The sequence below is a fragment of the Syngnathus floridae genome, chromosome 20 (genome assembly GCF_059516105.1).
Source record: "Syngnathus floridae isolate MCC-2025c chromosome 20, RoL_Sflo_1.0, whole genome shotgun sequence".
NCBI lineage: Eukaryota > Metazoa > Chordata > Actinopteri > Syngnathiformes > Syngnathidae > Syngnathus > Syngnathus floridae.
In genome coordinates, this window is record NC_142432.1 from 5,149,126 (window position 1) to 5,163,821 (window position 14,696).

General features: G+C 51.0%; 2 protein-coding genes across 10 annotated transcripts; both read right to left on the minus strand.

Annotated features, from left to right (window-relative positions):
* Positions 1 to 245: 245 nt before the first annotated feature.
* tnk2a (tyrosine kinase, non-receptor, 2a) lies at positions 246 to 7,981 on the minus strand. 9 transcript variants are annotated; one of them, XM_088363731.1, is made up of 23 exons: positions 7,734 to 7,981; positions 7,533 to 7,643; positions 6,756 to 6,838; positions 6,571 to 6,684; positions 6,110 to 6,272; positions 5,972 to 6,042; positions 5,667 to 5,879; positions 5,398 to 5,547; positions 5,235 to 5,330; positions 4,815 to 4,996; positions 4,557 to 4,683; positions 4,347 to 4,493; positions 4,180 to 4,274; positions 3,923 to 4,117; positions 3,693 to 3,784; positions 3,577 to 3,621; positions 3,300 to 3,508; positions 2,231 to 2,437; positions 1,472 to 2,004; positions 1,091 to 1,229; positions 930 to 1,025; positions 631 to 758; positions 246 to 429 (listed from the first exon to the last, which is right to left on the minus strand). In XM_088363731.1, exons 4-23 carry the CDS (start codon positions 6,682 to 6,684, stop codon positions 423 to 425), a joined length of 3,009 nt encoding a protein of 1,002 aa, XP_088219857.1. In that variant the 5' UTR covers positions 6,756 to 6,838; positions 7,533 to 7,643; positions 7,734 to 7,981; the 3' UTR covers positions 246 to 422. The 9 variants fall into 9 exon arrangements, with proteins under 9 accessions (XP_088219857.1, XP_088219856.1, XP_088219855.1 ...); XM_088363730.1 differs by having other exon boundaries at positions 6,744 to 6,838; XM_088363729.1 differs by having other exon boundaries at positions 6,756 to 6,841.
* Positions 7,982 to 8,118: 137 nt separating this feature from the next.
* tfr1b (transferrin receptor 1b) lies at positions 8,119 to 14,536 on the minus strand. The gene is made up of 19 exons (XM_088363735.1): positions 14,426 to 14,536; positions 13,409 to 13,448; positions 12,977 to 13,187; positions 12,666 to 12,888; positions 12,408 to 12,545; positions 12,250 to 12,334; positions 12,049 to 12,177; positions 11,870 to 11,965; positions 11,656 to 11,795; positions 11,473 to 11,594; positions 11,259 to 11,378; positions 11,066 to 11,151; positions 10,933 to 10,996; positions 10,792 to 10,859; positions 10,655 to 10,722; positions 10,492 to 10,582; positions 10,185 to 10,412; positions 9,846 to 9,995; positions 8,119 to 9,782 (listed from the first exon to the last, which is right to left on the minus strand). The coding sequence occupies exons 2-19, from the start codon at positions 13,439 to 13,441 to the stop codon at positions 9,570 to 9,572; spliced, it is 2,265 nt and encodes a 754-aa protein (XP_088219861.1). The 5' UTR covers positions 13,442 to 13,448; positions 14,426 to 14,536; the 3' UTR covers positions 8,119 to 9,569.
* Between the last annotated feature and the right edge of the window lie 160 nt (positions 14,537 to 14,696).

Sequence of the window (14,696 nt, forward strand, 5' to 3'; positions counted from 1 at the left end):
AATAGTCAAATAGAAAATTGCGCAATGGAAGGATAGCGGGAGTGGAAATAGCCACAACCGTCAGAAGGTCAAGTTGAGGACAGGCTGGCCGGCCAGCAGTGACTCATCATTTTGTTCCCTCTCAGTTTCTAATTGCAAGCATGGGATTTGATCAATTTGCTTGATCAAGTCAGTCAAGTCTGTCATTTGGACCGTCTCGCCACTTTCTTTCTGCACGACTTCCTCGATAGCTGTGCCAGACGCCATTCTTTCACGTTACTTTTATTTCAACCGTTGTAAGAGTTATTTGAAGTGAATGAAAATAAATAAGCAGTCCCGCTATGGAATAATGCGGAGACAGTTGGTGCAAGCAGTTAGCAACAGTACAAGATGAACATTCGCTGGTCCTTGAGTGGGTGAAGCATCGTCGTCATCTCCCGCTGTCACTTCCTGCCAGACAAACAAAGATTTGACACCAAACCGAGCGGCCCTACGATAGATCCCAGAAGAGCACCAGTTTTATGTGAATGTCTTCTGGAAAATTTAATAGTCCAAACATCATTAAATTATCAACTATGATGCAGAAAGAGGAACGGGGGTGGAGGGGGGCGAGAGACTGTGAGCAGTTTTTAAAAGTATCTGAACAAAGACCTGTTGCTGTGTGGTCCGTACGTGTCCAGCATGAGCGAGCTGGCCTCTTCCAGGTTCCACATGCATCGCCGCAGGAGCGCCTCGCACTCGCGTCGGGAGCGCAGGCCAACGCCAAACAGCTGCTCCACCTTAATCAATGAGAAATGACATCATGCGTTTGGATACCTCAAAAGCGTTTTGGGGTTGTTTGAGCAAGACAACAACTTCCGTCTTCCCTCGCTATATTGTTCTTCGCCAAAAGATTTCAAGCGTGTCTCAATACTTTTGATCACACAAAAGTGCCACGGATGAGGCAGCACCTTCAAATGGTTGATGGCTTGCCGGACTTCCCCGTGGTGAGCTTGCAGGGCAGCGTGACACTCGTCCAGTGTGACGCCGTGGACGGCTTCTTGGATCTAATGGGGATCCATTTCAAATCAATCAGAAAAGCACAGATTCCACCGCTCGGTTGGTTTCTCACCTGCACGACGCTCAGCTCATGTCGTGCGGGGTCAGCTGGCAGTCGGCCGTTGTTGTTGTTGTTGTAGGAGGAGTTGGGCTTGGCTCTGGCAGGATGCTGAATCATGGGTTTGACTGCAGCCATGTTGGCAGCGCCGTATCTGATCGAAAAGTCAAATCATTACTGCTGACATTTGGCTCATTCTGCCCATCTCCTGATAATTCTATCTTTCACTTAACAGCGTTCCTTTTTTGTCGTGCCGACAAGCCAACCTTTCACTTACTCACTTTGGGATAATGTTTTAGGGCAAGGCTCACATATGCATTTTCAGTTCAACAACTAACGTCAAGATAGAATTAGTGAATTGAGTCATTTTGTCATCGCTCCCGTTTCACATCCTACCTCTCCAGTAGAGCCGGTCGCTCCGGCAACGGGGCACGGGCGGAGCTCTGCGAGCCGTCGATGGCAGCAGAAGTTCCACGTGAAGTCAGGGGGTCCAAAGAGGAGCCAGACGAGTACAAAGACGTTACTCTAGGAGGCGAGGAAGAGGACAGGAGGGGACCAAGGAGGCCCGAGGCCCGGCGAGGGGACACTGAGAGCGGGGGCGGCGGAAGCGCCGCAGGCGACTGGGACGGCAGCGGCGGTGGGAGGGTGAGCGGCGAAGACGAGCGAGAACCCGGTTGGGAGAGGGCTCGCTCCCGCGGCGGCAGCTGGGGGGGCGTGTTTTCCAATTCCAGCGAGATGGAGCTGCGACGTGGGTGGGCCGCCCCCACCGAGGGGCGAAGCAGGGATGCCGGGCTGCGGGGCGGGAGAATGGGCCGCTCCTCGGAAGGTAGGGGCGGGCCGATCTGCCGTTGAGGCGCCAACGGCAGGGGGAGCGGCGAGGAGGGGAGCGAGCGGCCCGTCGTCCTGGGAACCTGGAGCTTCACCATCACCTTGGTCAAGCACAAAAATAAAAACCTGAGCACAGCATGACACCTCCTGTCTTAAGCTTCAAGGCCTTGTATTAGTTTACGCTCTCTGATCTCGATTTTCCACTGTACCAAATTGCATAACTCCAGATAAGGTTTCAAAACATTGACATTGGCACAGCTACAATGTTTGAGGCGCACACATGGTCGTCACGGCCGGGGTTAAATGTCAAATAAATGCCCGCGGCACCTCTCGCTGGAGTTCCTGGAAAAGGTCGGCCGACTGCGACTCGTTCCGGGCCAACGCCACGGCGCTGGCGGGAGTGGCTGGGGGCTCCTCCACCACCACCTTGTTGATGGAGCGCACCTCCTGGTCCTCGGATTGATCTCGCAGATCTGGTGCCACCTCATCGTAGGCCGGCTGCGGGAGGGGCCAGTCCAGGATGGACGGGGTGTCCTAAGAGACCGTTGTATTATTTTAACTTGGAATATATTTCAACCTGACTTGAAAAGTGTACCTCTGCGAGCTTAATGCTAACATATCATGTGAAACGCCATAGACATGCTAAGCGAAATTAGCATAGATGTAAATAGACACTTTCAGTCAACTGCTACTTTTGACTTTGAAATACATGTGTGTGGTCTTCAAACATTTTTGTTCCTGGCATCGAGGTTCGGTCCCTAAACCGCATGAATTGTGAGGCTTAACTGTATTTGGTGTGAGGTGATTGAGTACATAAAGCAGGGATGACGTGTCTTCTGTGCTGGAAATTGAATACACTAGAAATCCATTAGTCCCTTATCATGGGCGACTGTGCACTTTCTCCGGGGCCTCCAATAGTCCTCAGTCAAGTGTCAAGGACATTCAAGCACCCCAGCGAAATGGACAGTCCCACCCCATAGGGACATACGTGTTATACTGTTTTTTGCTGCTGATGTAAGAGTGGAGCAAGGAGAAAGCGACAAAGTGGCGCATCAAAGCGTGAAGCAACGTCACGCCAATCAATGACTGCCATCTTGTCACATTGTGTGCATCCGAGGAGAAGGCCCCTGACGAGATTTCCAGGACGGGGGGGAGAAAAATGTCCACTTGCCTTAAAGCGTGGGCGGGTCAAGAATCGGATTGATTTTCTGTCATGACAAACTTGGAGAATCCGACACACGGGTGGAAGGGCTGCTAATGCTTTTGTACACGGCCATCGTTAAAGTAAGAGCTATCGTTTTTGGTAATTCCATTCAACAAACGATGCTAGTTCAAGAAATACAGTTTGACAGTTTTGGCTTAACTCAAAATGTGCGGCAACTGGATAAAAGCGTACCTTAAGCGTGTCCTGGTCCAAGGTCTCAGTGAGCGGTGAGGGCGTGGTCGCGGAGCTGAAGCTGTCGTCGGTGAAGTCGATGAGCGACACCTCGCCGGAGTCGGGTCGGCGCAGCTTCAGGCCCAGCGACAGACTCCGCCTCTCGGAGCCGGGCCGGGCGCTTTGCTCGTCGTCGTCGTAGTCCTCCATCACTGAGTCGTAAAAAGGCTCTGCCAGACACGAAGAAGGAGAGTCACGCATGGCGGCCATCTTAGCACGGAGGCAGAGGGAATCTTACTCTTGAGCAGGACAGCAGGCTGGGGAGGACGAGGCGGGGCTTGCTCTGTCAATTTGGCAAGATGTGACAATTGGTTTGCGAAATTTTTTTTGACAATAAATGCACGTTGAAGTTACTCTTGGTCCGGTTCGGGAGTTTGGTCGGTCTCGAGATGCAGGGGTCCATTCCGAGGACGTCGGGGGGCTTCATGGGGTTCCCCAAATAGAGACTGAAGAGAGAAATGTATCGGGTGAATACCGAAGTGCCAACCGTCCCGTAAACAACAAGCAATGGTTGAACTGATGCTGATGGTGCGAGGCTGCACTCTAGTGGAGAAAAGGGAGACTTGTCCCCAAGTGCAACGAACCTGTCGATGCGGTCAGCGTGGCCCCAGCTCCTGTGTGGGTCGGTGTCTCCGTGCCCCGTGTGGATGAAGGAGTGCTTTAGCGGTTTGCTGATGTCTTCTGCCGACAGGCCAGTCAGCGCTGTCACCACGTGGCGAGGGAACGGGCCCACTCGCAGGGTCCGCCGGTTCTGACCGCGCCACCAGTAGTGCTCAGCCCTAGAAGGACAAACGCACGGAGTTACAACCAAAACTTGAACTGGGCAGCTCTGCTGACTGACCTTCCCTCGATTATGGTGATGACATCATTCATCTGAATGTGGAGCTTGTTGTCCTCGGCAGAGTCCTGCAGGGCCCTCATTTCGGCAGGCGTGCTCTGAACAAGCAAAAGGTTTCCGTTGGCGCTGCGGGAAAACCAGCCTGAAGGCACGGGAGCTTGCGGCGATACCTCCATCAGGAAGTCCCTGAGGGCGGCGAAGGTGGGCCGCTCCTCGGGTTTGGGACTCCAGCACTGCAGCATGACGTTGTAGATGTCCTGCGGACAGTCGTCCGGCTTGCATAGCCGCTCCGCCTCCACGTCCACCTTGTGGAGGATCTGCCAAGGCCAGACATGTTCAAGTTGTCACCCAGCTGAGACTCCTTGCTACGAGAAGAATACCTGACTCCCGTTCAGGCCCGGCCACGGCTCCTGCCCGTGGGTGAACATCTCCCACAGGGTGACCCCGAACATCCAGGTGTCGGACGCGTGCGAGAAGCTGCGAGTCTTCAACGACTCCGGAGCGCACCTGCAATGAATCAACGCGGGGCAATTTTTATGAAATGCTTGCTCGGGTTGTCTTTGAGCAATTTAGCAAAAGAGCAGTTAGCACGCTCGCTAATGTCCGCGCCATAGGACAGCAGATATTTCAAAAGGCACCATGGGAAAGGGACTTTGTGGCCCTCCTCCATCACGTAGTGGTCGGAGTGGGACGGCAGCGCCCTCATCAGGCCAAAATCGCCGATCTTCACCGTCTCGTTGGTGGACAGCAGCACGTTGCGGGCCGCCAGGTCGCGGTGGAGGAAGCGGCGCCGCTCCAGGTAGGCCATGCCGCACGCCACCTGCACCGCCGCAGCCAAAACCGGACAAGTGAGTCTTGTAAAATAAATAAATCCAAAATATAAAATCCCAGACAAAACTATTTACTTGATTCTGATCTTTTGTTTTGTTATAATAACACAATTACATTTTACTCATAAATGTAAAGAATGACAAAACAAAAAGTTTTCCACTAAATCTGCCCACGACGGAAAGAACAAAAGGCTCCAAAAGTTGAGCAACACGTCCGAGTGTGTTTACCTGCACGGCGTAGTTGCAGAGCGACGAGATAAGAATGTGACCCTGACGCTTCCTCAACCGGTCCAACAGGGAACCCAAAGGAGCCAGCTCCGTCACCTGACCACAGCCGAACCACTCAAAATTTACCCCGCCCCCCGTATGTGTACCCGCTTGTGTGGCTCACCATCTTCATGGGCTGCGTCAGGACGATCCCGTAGAGGCGGATGAGGTTCTGGTGGCTGAGGGAGTGCATGGCGTTCACCTCTCTGATGAAGTCGTCCAGCCCGTCTGACTCCAGGACGCCGGCCTTCAGACACTTCACCGCCACGGAGAGCTGCCGGAGCACAAATTAAAATTGCCGAATGATTTGGGTTGTTGTTTGTCAAAGTATGTTGTAAGCGGAGCTGAAAAATACAAAATGTCATTTAGTCATATGACGTTTTTGTGTCTCACCGCTCGACCATCGGGGGCGCTCCACTCGCCGCGGCGCACCACTCCAAAGGTGCCGTCGCCGAGACGCTCTAACAGCTGCAGCTCCGCCTCTCGGATCAGGCAGGTGAGCGAGGCTGCCGACTCCCCGGCAGCGGACGAGGAGCCACCGGATGCCGTCGCCCCGAGCGAAGGGGCCGGCTGTGGCTCGGCGTCAGGACGCTTGACGGGAAACACCTGCGGGCGCAAGGAAAGGAGAGAACGTGATATCTGAAATGGATTTGACATTCCAGCTTGTAGCGTGTCATGTTGACCTGATTGCACCTTACCTTGCTCATCCAGGATTTGCGTTTGTACAGTGCTCGCCTCCTCTTGACGGCCTCCCACAGCCTCCTCTGACCTGCAGACAGACGATCTCCATCAAAACACGCACACGGGACGCAGCCGGTGGGCGTCGAGAACCCGACCGGGTCGGCCCATGCCGATCTTCTCCAGGTCTTCGTTCTTGACATAGTCAAAGTGCGACAGCCGGGTCACGTTGAGTTCGTCGCGAATGCGCAGGAAGTACTGCTGCAGCTGCACGTCCATCAGAAGCTCCAGAAGCCACTCCGTGCCCTCCTCTCCCTGCATCTGCACCAAAAACACACAAGTTGCATTTACACTGCTGTGGAATCTGGATCCGATCCCATCAGAGTTCCATTTAAAACTGCAGCGTCTGTTTACATTGCTCTCAGATCCTGACAGAATTTAATTTGACAAAATTAGGGTCAGATCCCAATACTCGCTAAGACAGAGCTTCGTGTTTGCTACCGGAAGACGAAGGAGCTTGACTGCAAGCTACGAAATGCCAGTTTGCATTTGGAGCAAATGGACAAAGCCCCCCCCACCGATGAAAAGTGATTGTAGCGCAGCCTCCCCCCACGTTCACCATTTGTCTCCCGGCATTCTCCGGCATCCCGGCTCTCCCCTCCGAGTCCTCCTCGTCGGCCGCCTCTCCTCCCCTGGCGTAGGGGAGTCTCCGGTACATGTAGCCGTCCCCCATCTGCCACAAGACTTCTAGTGTCAAGATGCCGGCATCCACCTAAAGACAAATTGGCATTCCCTCTGTCTCACTGCGTCCTCCTATCCAAACGCTGGCCGCCGCTGCCGAGTCACGACGTCCCGCCGCCACCTCCATCGCTTCCCTCTCGGCCACCCTGCTAAATAATTCAGCCGAGCTATCGAGGAGGAGGAGGAAGAGGGGGAGGCAGCAAATAAAGGTGCAGACAAACGGACGGAGAGATGGATACTTCCCCGCATGCACTTAAGGGAGGCACAGCCAAGTGGATGTTATACACGATGAGATTAAATGTGTTATATGTAGTAGCTCTCTTTCTATGCACACATTAAGCACCCCCCCTTCACTCCCACGGTTACCATGGCAACCACTGGCCGCAGGCTCCCATCTGCATGAACGCGTTTGGTTCGGAACAGGCCAACGTTCCAAATATAGCAGCTCGGGCTACATTAAGCACGTTGCTCATCAATTAATTTATTAAAAAAAAAAAACATATTCAAATTGCAGTTACATAATGCATATTACAGAATCTAGCGATTCTTATTCATTTGAAATATTAGTACAAGAAGTCAAAACAGGATAACTGAAATTATTTTTTTAGAGACTTACACTACTGTGGTGACACCGACGCGTAATTATTATTATAATTACTACGAGCTAGTTTCCAGCGTTTTCTAAAACTGCAGGGATGTTGGGACCCGTCTGTTTACCCAGTAGACGATCGCTAATTGTTTAATCTTTTAATCCAGTCCAGGGTTCTAAAGTCGGGTACCACAAAAATGTTTGTGCATGCGTTCCGTAGAAAAGCCCATATTAAGTTAGTCCGGTTTTACCTTGCACACGCGCTGTTGATGCATTAGAACTGGATCAAAACTGGAATAGGAGTCATAGCAGGTCAGCGTGGCTGCAGGTGAGACGCCAGCCTCCAAATGCAACTAGAAAAACTGAAGGAATTAAGTCAGGAAAATAAAATAAAGACGTATGAATGAAATTTATATAATTTTCGTGCTTTGAATTAGAACATAGGAACTTACCACATGGCGATGATCACGTTTCGTTTATCATTATTTTCCCCATTTTGCTGATCCGTAGACGAAAAAGGAGCACACCGACCAGTGGAGGTGGGCTTGAAGACCACTCGACGCCGTGGTTTGTCTTCTCGCACGGCTTATCTCGAGCAGGACGTGTTGGTATATCGGCAAATGAGTAGAGATTTAACGGGACCGTTGTCGCGTTCTTCCGCCGTGGTAAGAGTCGTGCTTCGTCGCCCTTCGCAAAGCTCAGAGTCTGAGCACCACGTTGAGATTCATCCGCGTCGCACAGTATGCCGGAAGTAGCAAAACGATGGAGCAAAAATAGAAATACGTGAAAATATAAATTATAGTTTTAATGGGGAAAAAATACGAATACAAATATAACTTGGATTCATAGCTAGCAGTTTATTCCGATCTTCGCCCAAACATCAAAGCAGAAATATTTTTTCAAAAGTGACAGAAATCCCAAATCCGACAATTCAGTACCCACACTAAATGTAACAAATTACCTTAAGGTGACGTGATGTTTTTTTCCCTCAAGTGTAACAAAGTTGATTAATGAGCTGCAATTCAATTTGCTCGTATGGACCAACTACATTTCTTTTCAGGACACATGGTGTTTGAAATCTTGCAAATTCTCCAATACAGGTTCTAAATATATGAGGGAGTGGGCGCTCTGATTTTGCATAACATTTCTTTGAATAACATTTAAATAACCCCCTCAGCGCTGCACATTTGATATTCAACAGAGATGCCATAAATTGCCTCGTCACAGAAAAGAAACCCGACTTAGACATTAATTTGTCACCACAATAATCATTTGATTTCCAATTTTAACACAGAAGAAAAAAAAAGCATCTTTGCAGCAAGCATAGAAGATGAGACACTTTTCTCCCTAGCGACAAAGAAGGAAATTCAGTGAGGAAGAAAACAAACCCCAAGGAGCTACCACAAAGCAAAAATCATAATAAATACGTATAAAACTCTGGGAAACACTGTCCCCGATAAGTTGTTCCACCCTTGGAGTGAAATATGAGAGGCACTGCTCCCGATAAATACAAGTGTAAAAAAACAAAAGACAAAATAAACACACGCACTGGTAGATAAAAACTACCATCACTCGATGTCATTATGGGAGACGCTGCCCCCGATAATGGGTTTCATTAATTATGGGAGTCACTGCCCCCGATAATGGGTTTCATTAATTATGGGACTCACTGCCCCCGGTCGCTTGCACCAACTGGTCCTTAAGTGGACATCAACAGCCAAAATTTGTAGCCAATTGCCTTCAATGAGCACTTTGGTCCGCTTTGCTTCTTTTATTTTATTTTTTTGGAGGCTTTTGCACGCCATGATTAATATTCTTCTGCTTCACTTAATTGGATTTATTTTTTCGAAAGCTTTAGCTGCTTCCGTTTCGGCGCCAACAGTTGCGTTTTAAGTTTGCTTAGCAGATACTGCTGTCAGATGAGACAGTATAACCGTCATAATTATGGAAGGCACTGCTTCCGATAACGTCATATAAAAAAAAAAATTAAATAAGGTTCTCAGTGTTTGGGTGGTTAAGATGTGGCGAGGGAGGTGGGGGGGTTGTCAGTAGCATGCAAGGTTTTCAAGTATTAGGATGGGACCAGGAGCCCCCCACCCCCACCGTAACAGCATTTCCTTCATTCTTACAAGAGGAGCGGCAGTGCCCTCAATTGATGTGAAGTGTCAAAGAGAAATAATAGCTGTAAGGGACAGAGCTGTGATTGACAGCCAATTAAGTGCCTAAAAATGCTTTTTCACTTTCCGCCGTTTTCACTCACACTTTGGGGGTGCGCACGTGCACACGTTCTAAACTTGATTGTCGTTTTCCCAGATGTCGCTGACCACGGCATGGGCGCACATCTTGAGGTTCCAGCTGGCCAAGGCCAGCTGAATGTGGAGGTCCTTGGGATCCGTGTTCTCGGCCAGGGCCGCCAAGGTGTGCTTGCCTCTACCTAGCACGAGGTGGCGGAAAGGGCTCTCCACAGGGGACACATACGGCGAGAGGAGGTTGCGTTCCACCTGAGGGCCGGAGATAAGAAGCTTGGTTTTTGGTCACCTTACACCATTAAAAGGACATCTTACACTCATGAGCTTCTCGTTGACGCGCCGACAGCCGTGTTCTTCTTTTGGGTCGGTGTTAGCGATGACGCGGTTTAGGCTGGCCATCGCTCGTGTGACGGATCCGTAGCCGCCGCCCAGCCATTTGGGGTCCACGCCTTCCAGCTCACCACTCTGCACAAGACTCCTTTGTAAACATGCGGCACGCTTGACGAGAAACGCTCAAATCATGCGGGCACAGAACCAAGGAGGTCCCTTGCATGGGTTTCCAAACTTCTAAAGAGTCAGCCAATCTATTCAAAGCGACTTGTTTCGAGCATTTCCAAGCAGTTTGAGATCTTCCCAACTGGCACCGGGGCTCACCTTGACGAGGTTGCGCACATGCATGTAGAGCGTGCTATAGGCCTTGAGGAGGACCGTGCGGTACCCGCTCATGTCCAAGCTGAGCATGTGGTCGTGGACCAGGCGGAGAGCCATGCGGCCGGCCAACTGCGCAGCCAGCACCGCTATTGCGCCAGTCTTCTGGGCCGTGTTGTAGTTGAGGTGGTCCGCGTTGTCCAGGCAGGTGCCGTCGTAAGGGTAGGTCTCCATCTTGTGGCGGGAAGAAGAAAAAATTGCTCAGGTCCACAGACATCACGCAAAAAGTGGAAACGCGGCCCAGAAGACTCACATTGGGAGTGATGAAGTGGAAGGAGATGGAGGGAACGCCAGCGAAGGCCAAGAAGGGGTAGGCCGGGTCGTCCACGGACATAGGCCTCAGTCTGCAAATACGAGCACGGACTCTTATGACAGCGCTCGCGATGATGTCACAGGCTCACGGCGGCACAACTCACACGTTGGCCTCCCATTTCTTCTGTCCCACCATATTGTACACAGTGCCCCGATCCAGCGGGCTCTTCACCTGCGAGCAAAAAGCTTTGTCAATTGTGGGGAAAATCTGCGCACCAAAAAAACAATTGAGCCCCATTACCTGTTTGATGGTGTCCTCCAACAATTTGTGAAGCATTGGACTTGCTGAGGCGACAAAGCCGCCGCGACCTGACGACACCACATGCACACGTGCTTAACAGACAATGTTGAGGGTCGCTGATTGTGCACGCTTTGGACCTACCCGTGACTACGCCATCCAAACTGATGTAGGTGACTAGCTTTCGGTCGATGGACGACAGGTAACCCTGAAAACAGATTTTTTTTGGTTGAAAAAAGAAAAGTGTGGATTTGGCCAAACCATAAGCAGCACTCACCTCTAAAAATTCTGTGGCGCCGACGCTCCCGTACTCTCCGGCGCCCCAGCTGGCAAACACCACGCTCCTCCTGGGCCGGACACCGTCTGGACAAAGCCGTCCAAACGTGACGCAAATCAGAAAATGTGTCCACGTGGAGCAGAAAGCAACTCCCAAAAATCCAATCAGGCATGGAGATGTTCTTGTGTCTTACCTCTTTCCACCAAGTCTTTGAAGGCCTTGGCCATCTCCATGAGAACGGAGCAACCGACAGTAGCTCCGGCATAGCCCGGACCCCACGCGTCCCTTTGCGCCCCCAGGACCACGTACTGGTCTGCGGCACACAAACGCACAAGTCGGGACTCACTCCGTGCGCCCGCACCCAGCTGGCAACAAAGTGGCCACGCGCCAATTTACTTGTACCGTACCGGGATCGATGAATCCTTTGATGACTGCAAACACGTTGTGGACCTTGGTGTTGACCAGCACGTTGTTGACCTCCACGCTGATCTTCTCCACGCCACCCATTTTGTTTGGGCCGCCAATCGACCTGCGCAGAGGCACAGGTTCAGCATACGGACTAAGCGGCCAGCGGGGGGGGGCGGGCTTACTTTAGGAGGGTTGTAGCCATGGGGAAGGTGATGGTCTGAGCCGGGATGTTGGGGAGGGCCGACGAGCGGGTGGGCGGGAACTGGGTGTGGTTGAAGGAGGGGAAGCCCGGCGTGTAGGGGTCGCCCGAACCCAGGTGCACCTGACGGAGGCCAAAAGCAGACACAAAGTGAGGCGCGAGCTTCCTGGTGAAAGCAGCACGCCGGCGCCACCTACGTGGCCGTAGAGTTCAAAGTCGGCCATGTTGTCAAAATCTTCCGGGTCGGGGTAGATGAGGACGGCCAAGGCTCCCTGGGCCTCGGCATTGGCAACCTGAACAATCGGCACAAAAGAGAAATAAGTGGAAAGTGCGTCTCACTAATAATCTCTCGCCTTTTGAAAGTGTCGGCCTTTACCTGCTCGGCAAAGGTGAGCTTTCCTGCTCCCGCTCTGAAGAGCAACACGCTGCCATTGACCTCCACGCCGGCCGCCCGGACGGCATCAATATCCTGACGACGGCCGTAGGTGGCGTACACCAGCTTGCCCTGAGGAACACCAACTCATCTTGAGCGTTGCCGTCCTTGGCTAATTACCGGCGAATGGCTGTCGCCGCTCACCTCCACCTTCCCGATGGCGCTGTAGGCCAAATAACCGGTGGGTTTGAAGACCTCGCTGCCGAAAGTGACGGTGTTGGGGCGCTGGCTGTTGGGACAAACGCGCTCATTAGCCCAAGACCACGTGGGAGACCAACGAGGCGAGGGTACGGGTGACGCACCTGTCGGGTTTCTGCAGCTGAACGTAGTGGACGTCCGCCCAGGTCTCCAGGTCCAGCGCCTTAAATTCATCGGAGATAGCCGCGGCCAGACTGACATCGCCCTCGCTGCCCGCCGTCCGGGACGGCACGTCAAAGGTCCTGAGGAGAGATTCCGTTCCATCATTTGTTCTTTAAACAACGGCAACTTTGTCTTTGTCACACGCGGCGTTTCATTTTCATCAAACCGCCGCCTGTGACGTTTGTGAGTTGGCAGTTTACTTGAAACGCTCATCGAAAGCGGGGCGGGTGAATTTGTCGTCGAGAAGCTGGCTGATTTCGTTCCAGCTCATCGGGACCTCTTCCTGCGGCACGTCCTCACTACCGTTGTCGTCGCCTTCCCTTGTCCCTTGCTCTTTCGCGACTCCCGCCAGCACCGACTGCGTTGGGCAGCTGGCGGACTCCGCGTCGAGCTTCTTCACAGTGAAGTGACCCACCAAGCAGCCTGCCAAAATGTCCAACTCACACTTATTTTCACATAGTCTAATAAAACAAAACAAATAGACAACACGCCCTCGCGCCAATCTACCCACCCACAGCGAAGACAAGCAGGAAGCTCAACGCTAGGATGATAAAGAGGCGCCAGCCGTTGAAGGCGCTGTCAGGTGCTCGCCGGAATCTTGGCGAGCCGTCGGCCGGCCCGTCCTCCGCATTGTCGTCGTCCTCTGACAGCTTGAACATCACGTTCTGGTTGGTCTCCTCGTCACGCTGCGTGGGGAAGCGGCTGTACCGGACACTTTTCAACTGAGGGATGAAGGACGGATAAGTTTGGGGCCTGACTGCCAAAAAAAAGTTTCTTTCTGGCTTTGAGAGCAAGCTTTGACTTTGAAGTGGTGATTTCCATGTACTACTTTGATGCAAACCATTCATTTCTTTGATTGGCTTTCATTTCTTTGATTTTGCAATTGGAAAAAAACAACAAAGAGCATTATTTTCAAAGACGCTCACTTGGGTTGCATACTCACCATGCTGTCAAACGTAGACTTGACTCGATCCATTTTGATTCTGAAAGAGATGTTTTGGCAATTAAGTTTGACACATTCAGCAAAATTGTTCCGCACACAAATGTGTACAGTCGGTTCATTCTCAGCCATTTGACGTCAAGGTGAAAAGGAAAAAGCTCGAGTTGCCCTCACGCATGCCTCGTCTCGGCAGGGGTGTTTTTGTTCTAAACTATTAACTGCCAAACACTTCCTTTTACGTGCTGCTTCGTAATTGTTAGTTACAAAGCAACCTGAAGACATAGAATCAGTGCATAGAATCAAAACTGGTTTCTCAGACCGCCCCACAAGGATGCAGGCTAATTTTCACCTTGCAGTCATAACTCTTTCCAGGAAGAGGTGTGCAATGAAATTTTGGTCGGCATTGAGCTCGTGCTCACCACAATTTGAGCATTTCCAAACAAATTCGTTTAGTAGCAAAACAGGAACAAGTTAGTTTACGACATTAAGCGAACGTTTATGTCGAAGTACTGCTGGAGGAACATTCATTATTGAGGCCTTGCACGTGTAACTTAAGACTATTTCACGGAAGTACATTAATACAAACATCTAAAAGGGGCGAGAAATTCAACAAATATCCACGATGTGTCGAACGCGACGAGTATAATCCAACAGGCGCGTCAGAAATTGTCAACTTTTTTTCTTTGCATGTTTGTTAGAAATCAGGCATTAATGTTTTCCGAGCAATAAATTGAATAAAAATTAAACAGGAGCTTGAAAATCTCATCCATTCTTTGGCAATTAATTGCGACAATTAAGATAACGTAAAAGTGAATTTGGTTTCATTCTGACTGCACGCACATGGCCGGACAGAGGTTCTTTCATTTAGGGTTTTTTTTGGGAGGCGAGACGTCGTTTACGTGACATTGCAAGACGGTCTTAATGGCGCGTAGGCTGGAAGCGGTGCGACCGCGTACGGTCGAAAAATACATTGATTTATTCTAATTATAATTATGCGCGTTTCAGGTCATTTCATCTCACCTTGAGGACCGCTCCCGCTTCGCCGCTGCCGATAGATGCTTGAAGAAATGTGCCCTTCTGTCCTGTCCTATAAAACCGTGAGAGCTTTTCCGTTTACGTCATAAATACACGTCAGGAGGAGCGAAGCCACCAGCGGCCATTTTACGTTGCCAATCTCTCACTCTGCCTAACTTGTTTTTTTCTGTCTCTACGGGGAAAATTCCACCATGTATGGCATGTAGTTTTTTTTTTTTTTTTTTTTTTTTTGAACCAATAAGTCTGAGGAAAAACA

Coding starts and splice junctions, on each gene's coding strand:
- tnk2a (XM_088363727.1), bottom strand. CDS start 7,556: ATGCATCAACAGCGCGTGTGCAAG. Junction 5,331..5,397: donor TGACGCAGCCCATGAAGATG/GTGAGCCACACA, acceptor GGCTGTGGTCAG/GTGACGGAGCTGGCTCCTTT. Junction 4,684..4,814: donor CACAAAGTCCCTTTCCCATG/GTGCCTTTTGAA, acceptor GATTCATTGCAG/GTGCGCTCCGGAGTCGTTGA.
- tfr1b (XM_088363735.1), bottom strand. CDS start 13,441: ATGGATCGAGTCAAGTCTACGTTTGACAGCATG. Junction 12,546..12,665: donor GCTTTCGATGAGCGTTTCAA/GTAAACTGCCAA, acceptor ATCTCTCCTCAG/GACCTTTGACGTGCCGTCCC. Junction 10,860..10,932: donor TTTGGATGGCGTAGTCACGG/GTAGGTCCAAAG, acceptor TGGTGTCGTCAG/GTCGCGGCGGCTTTGTCGCC.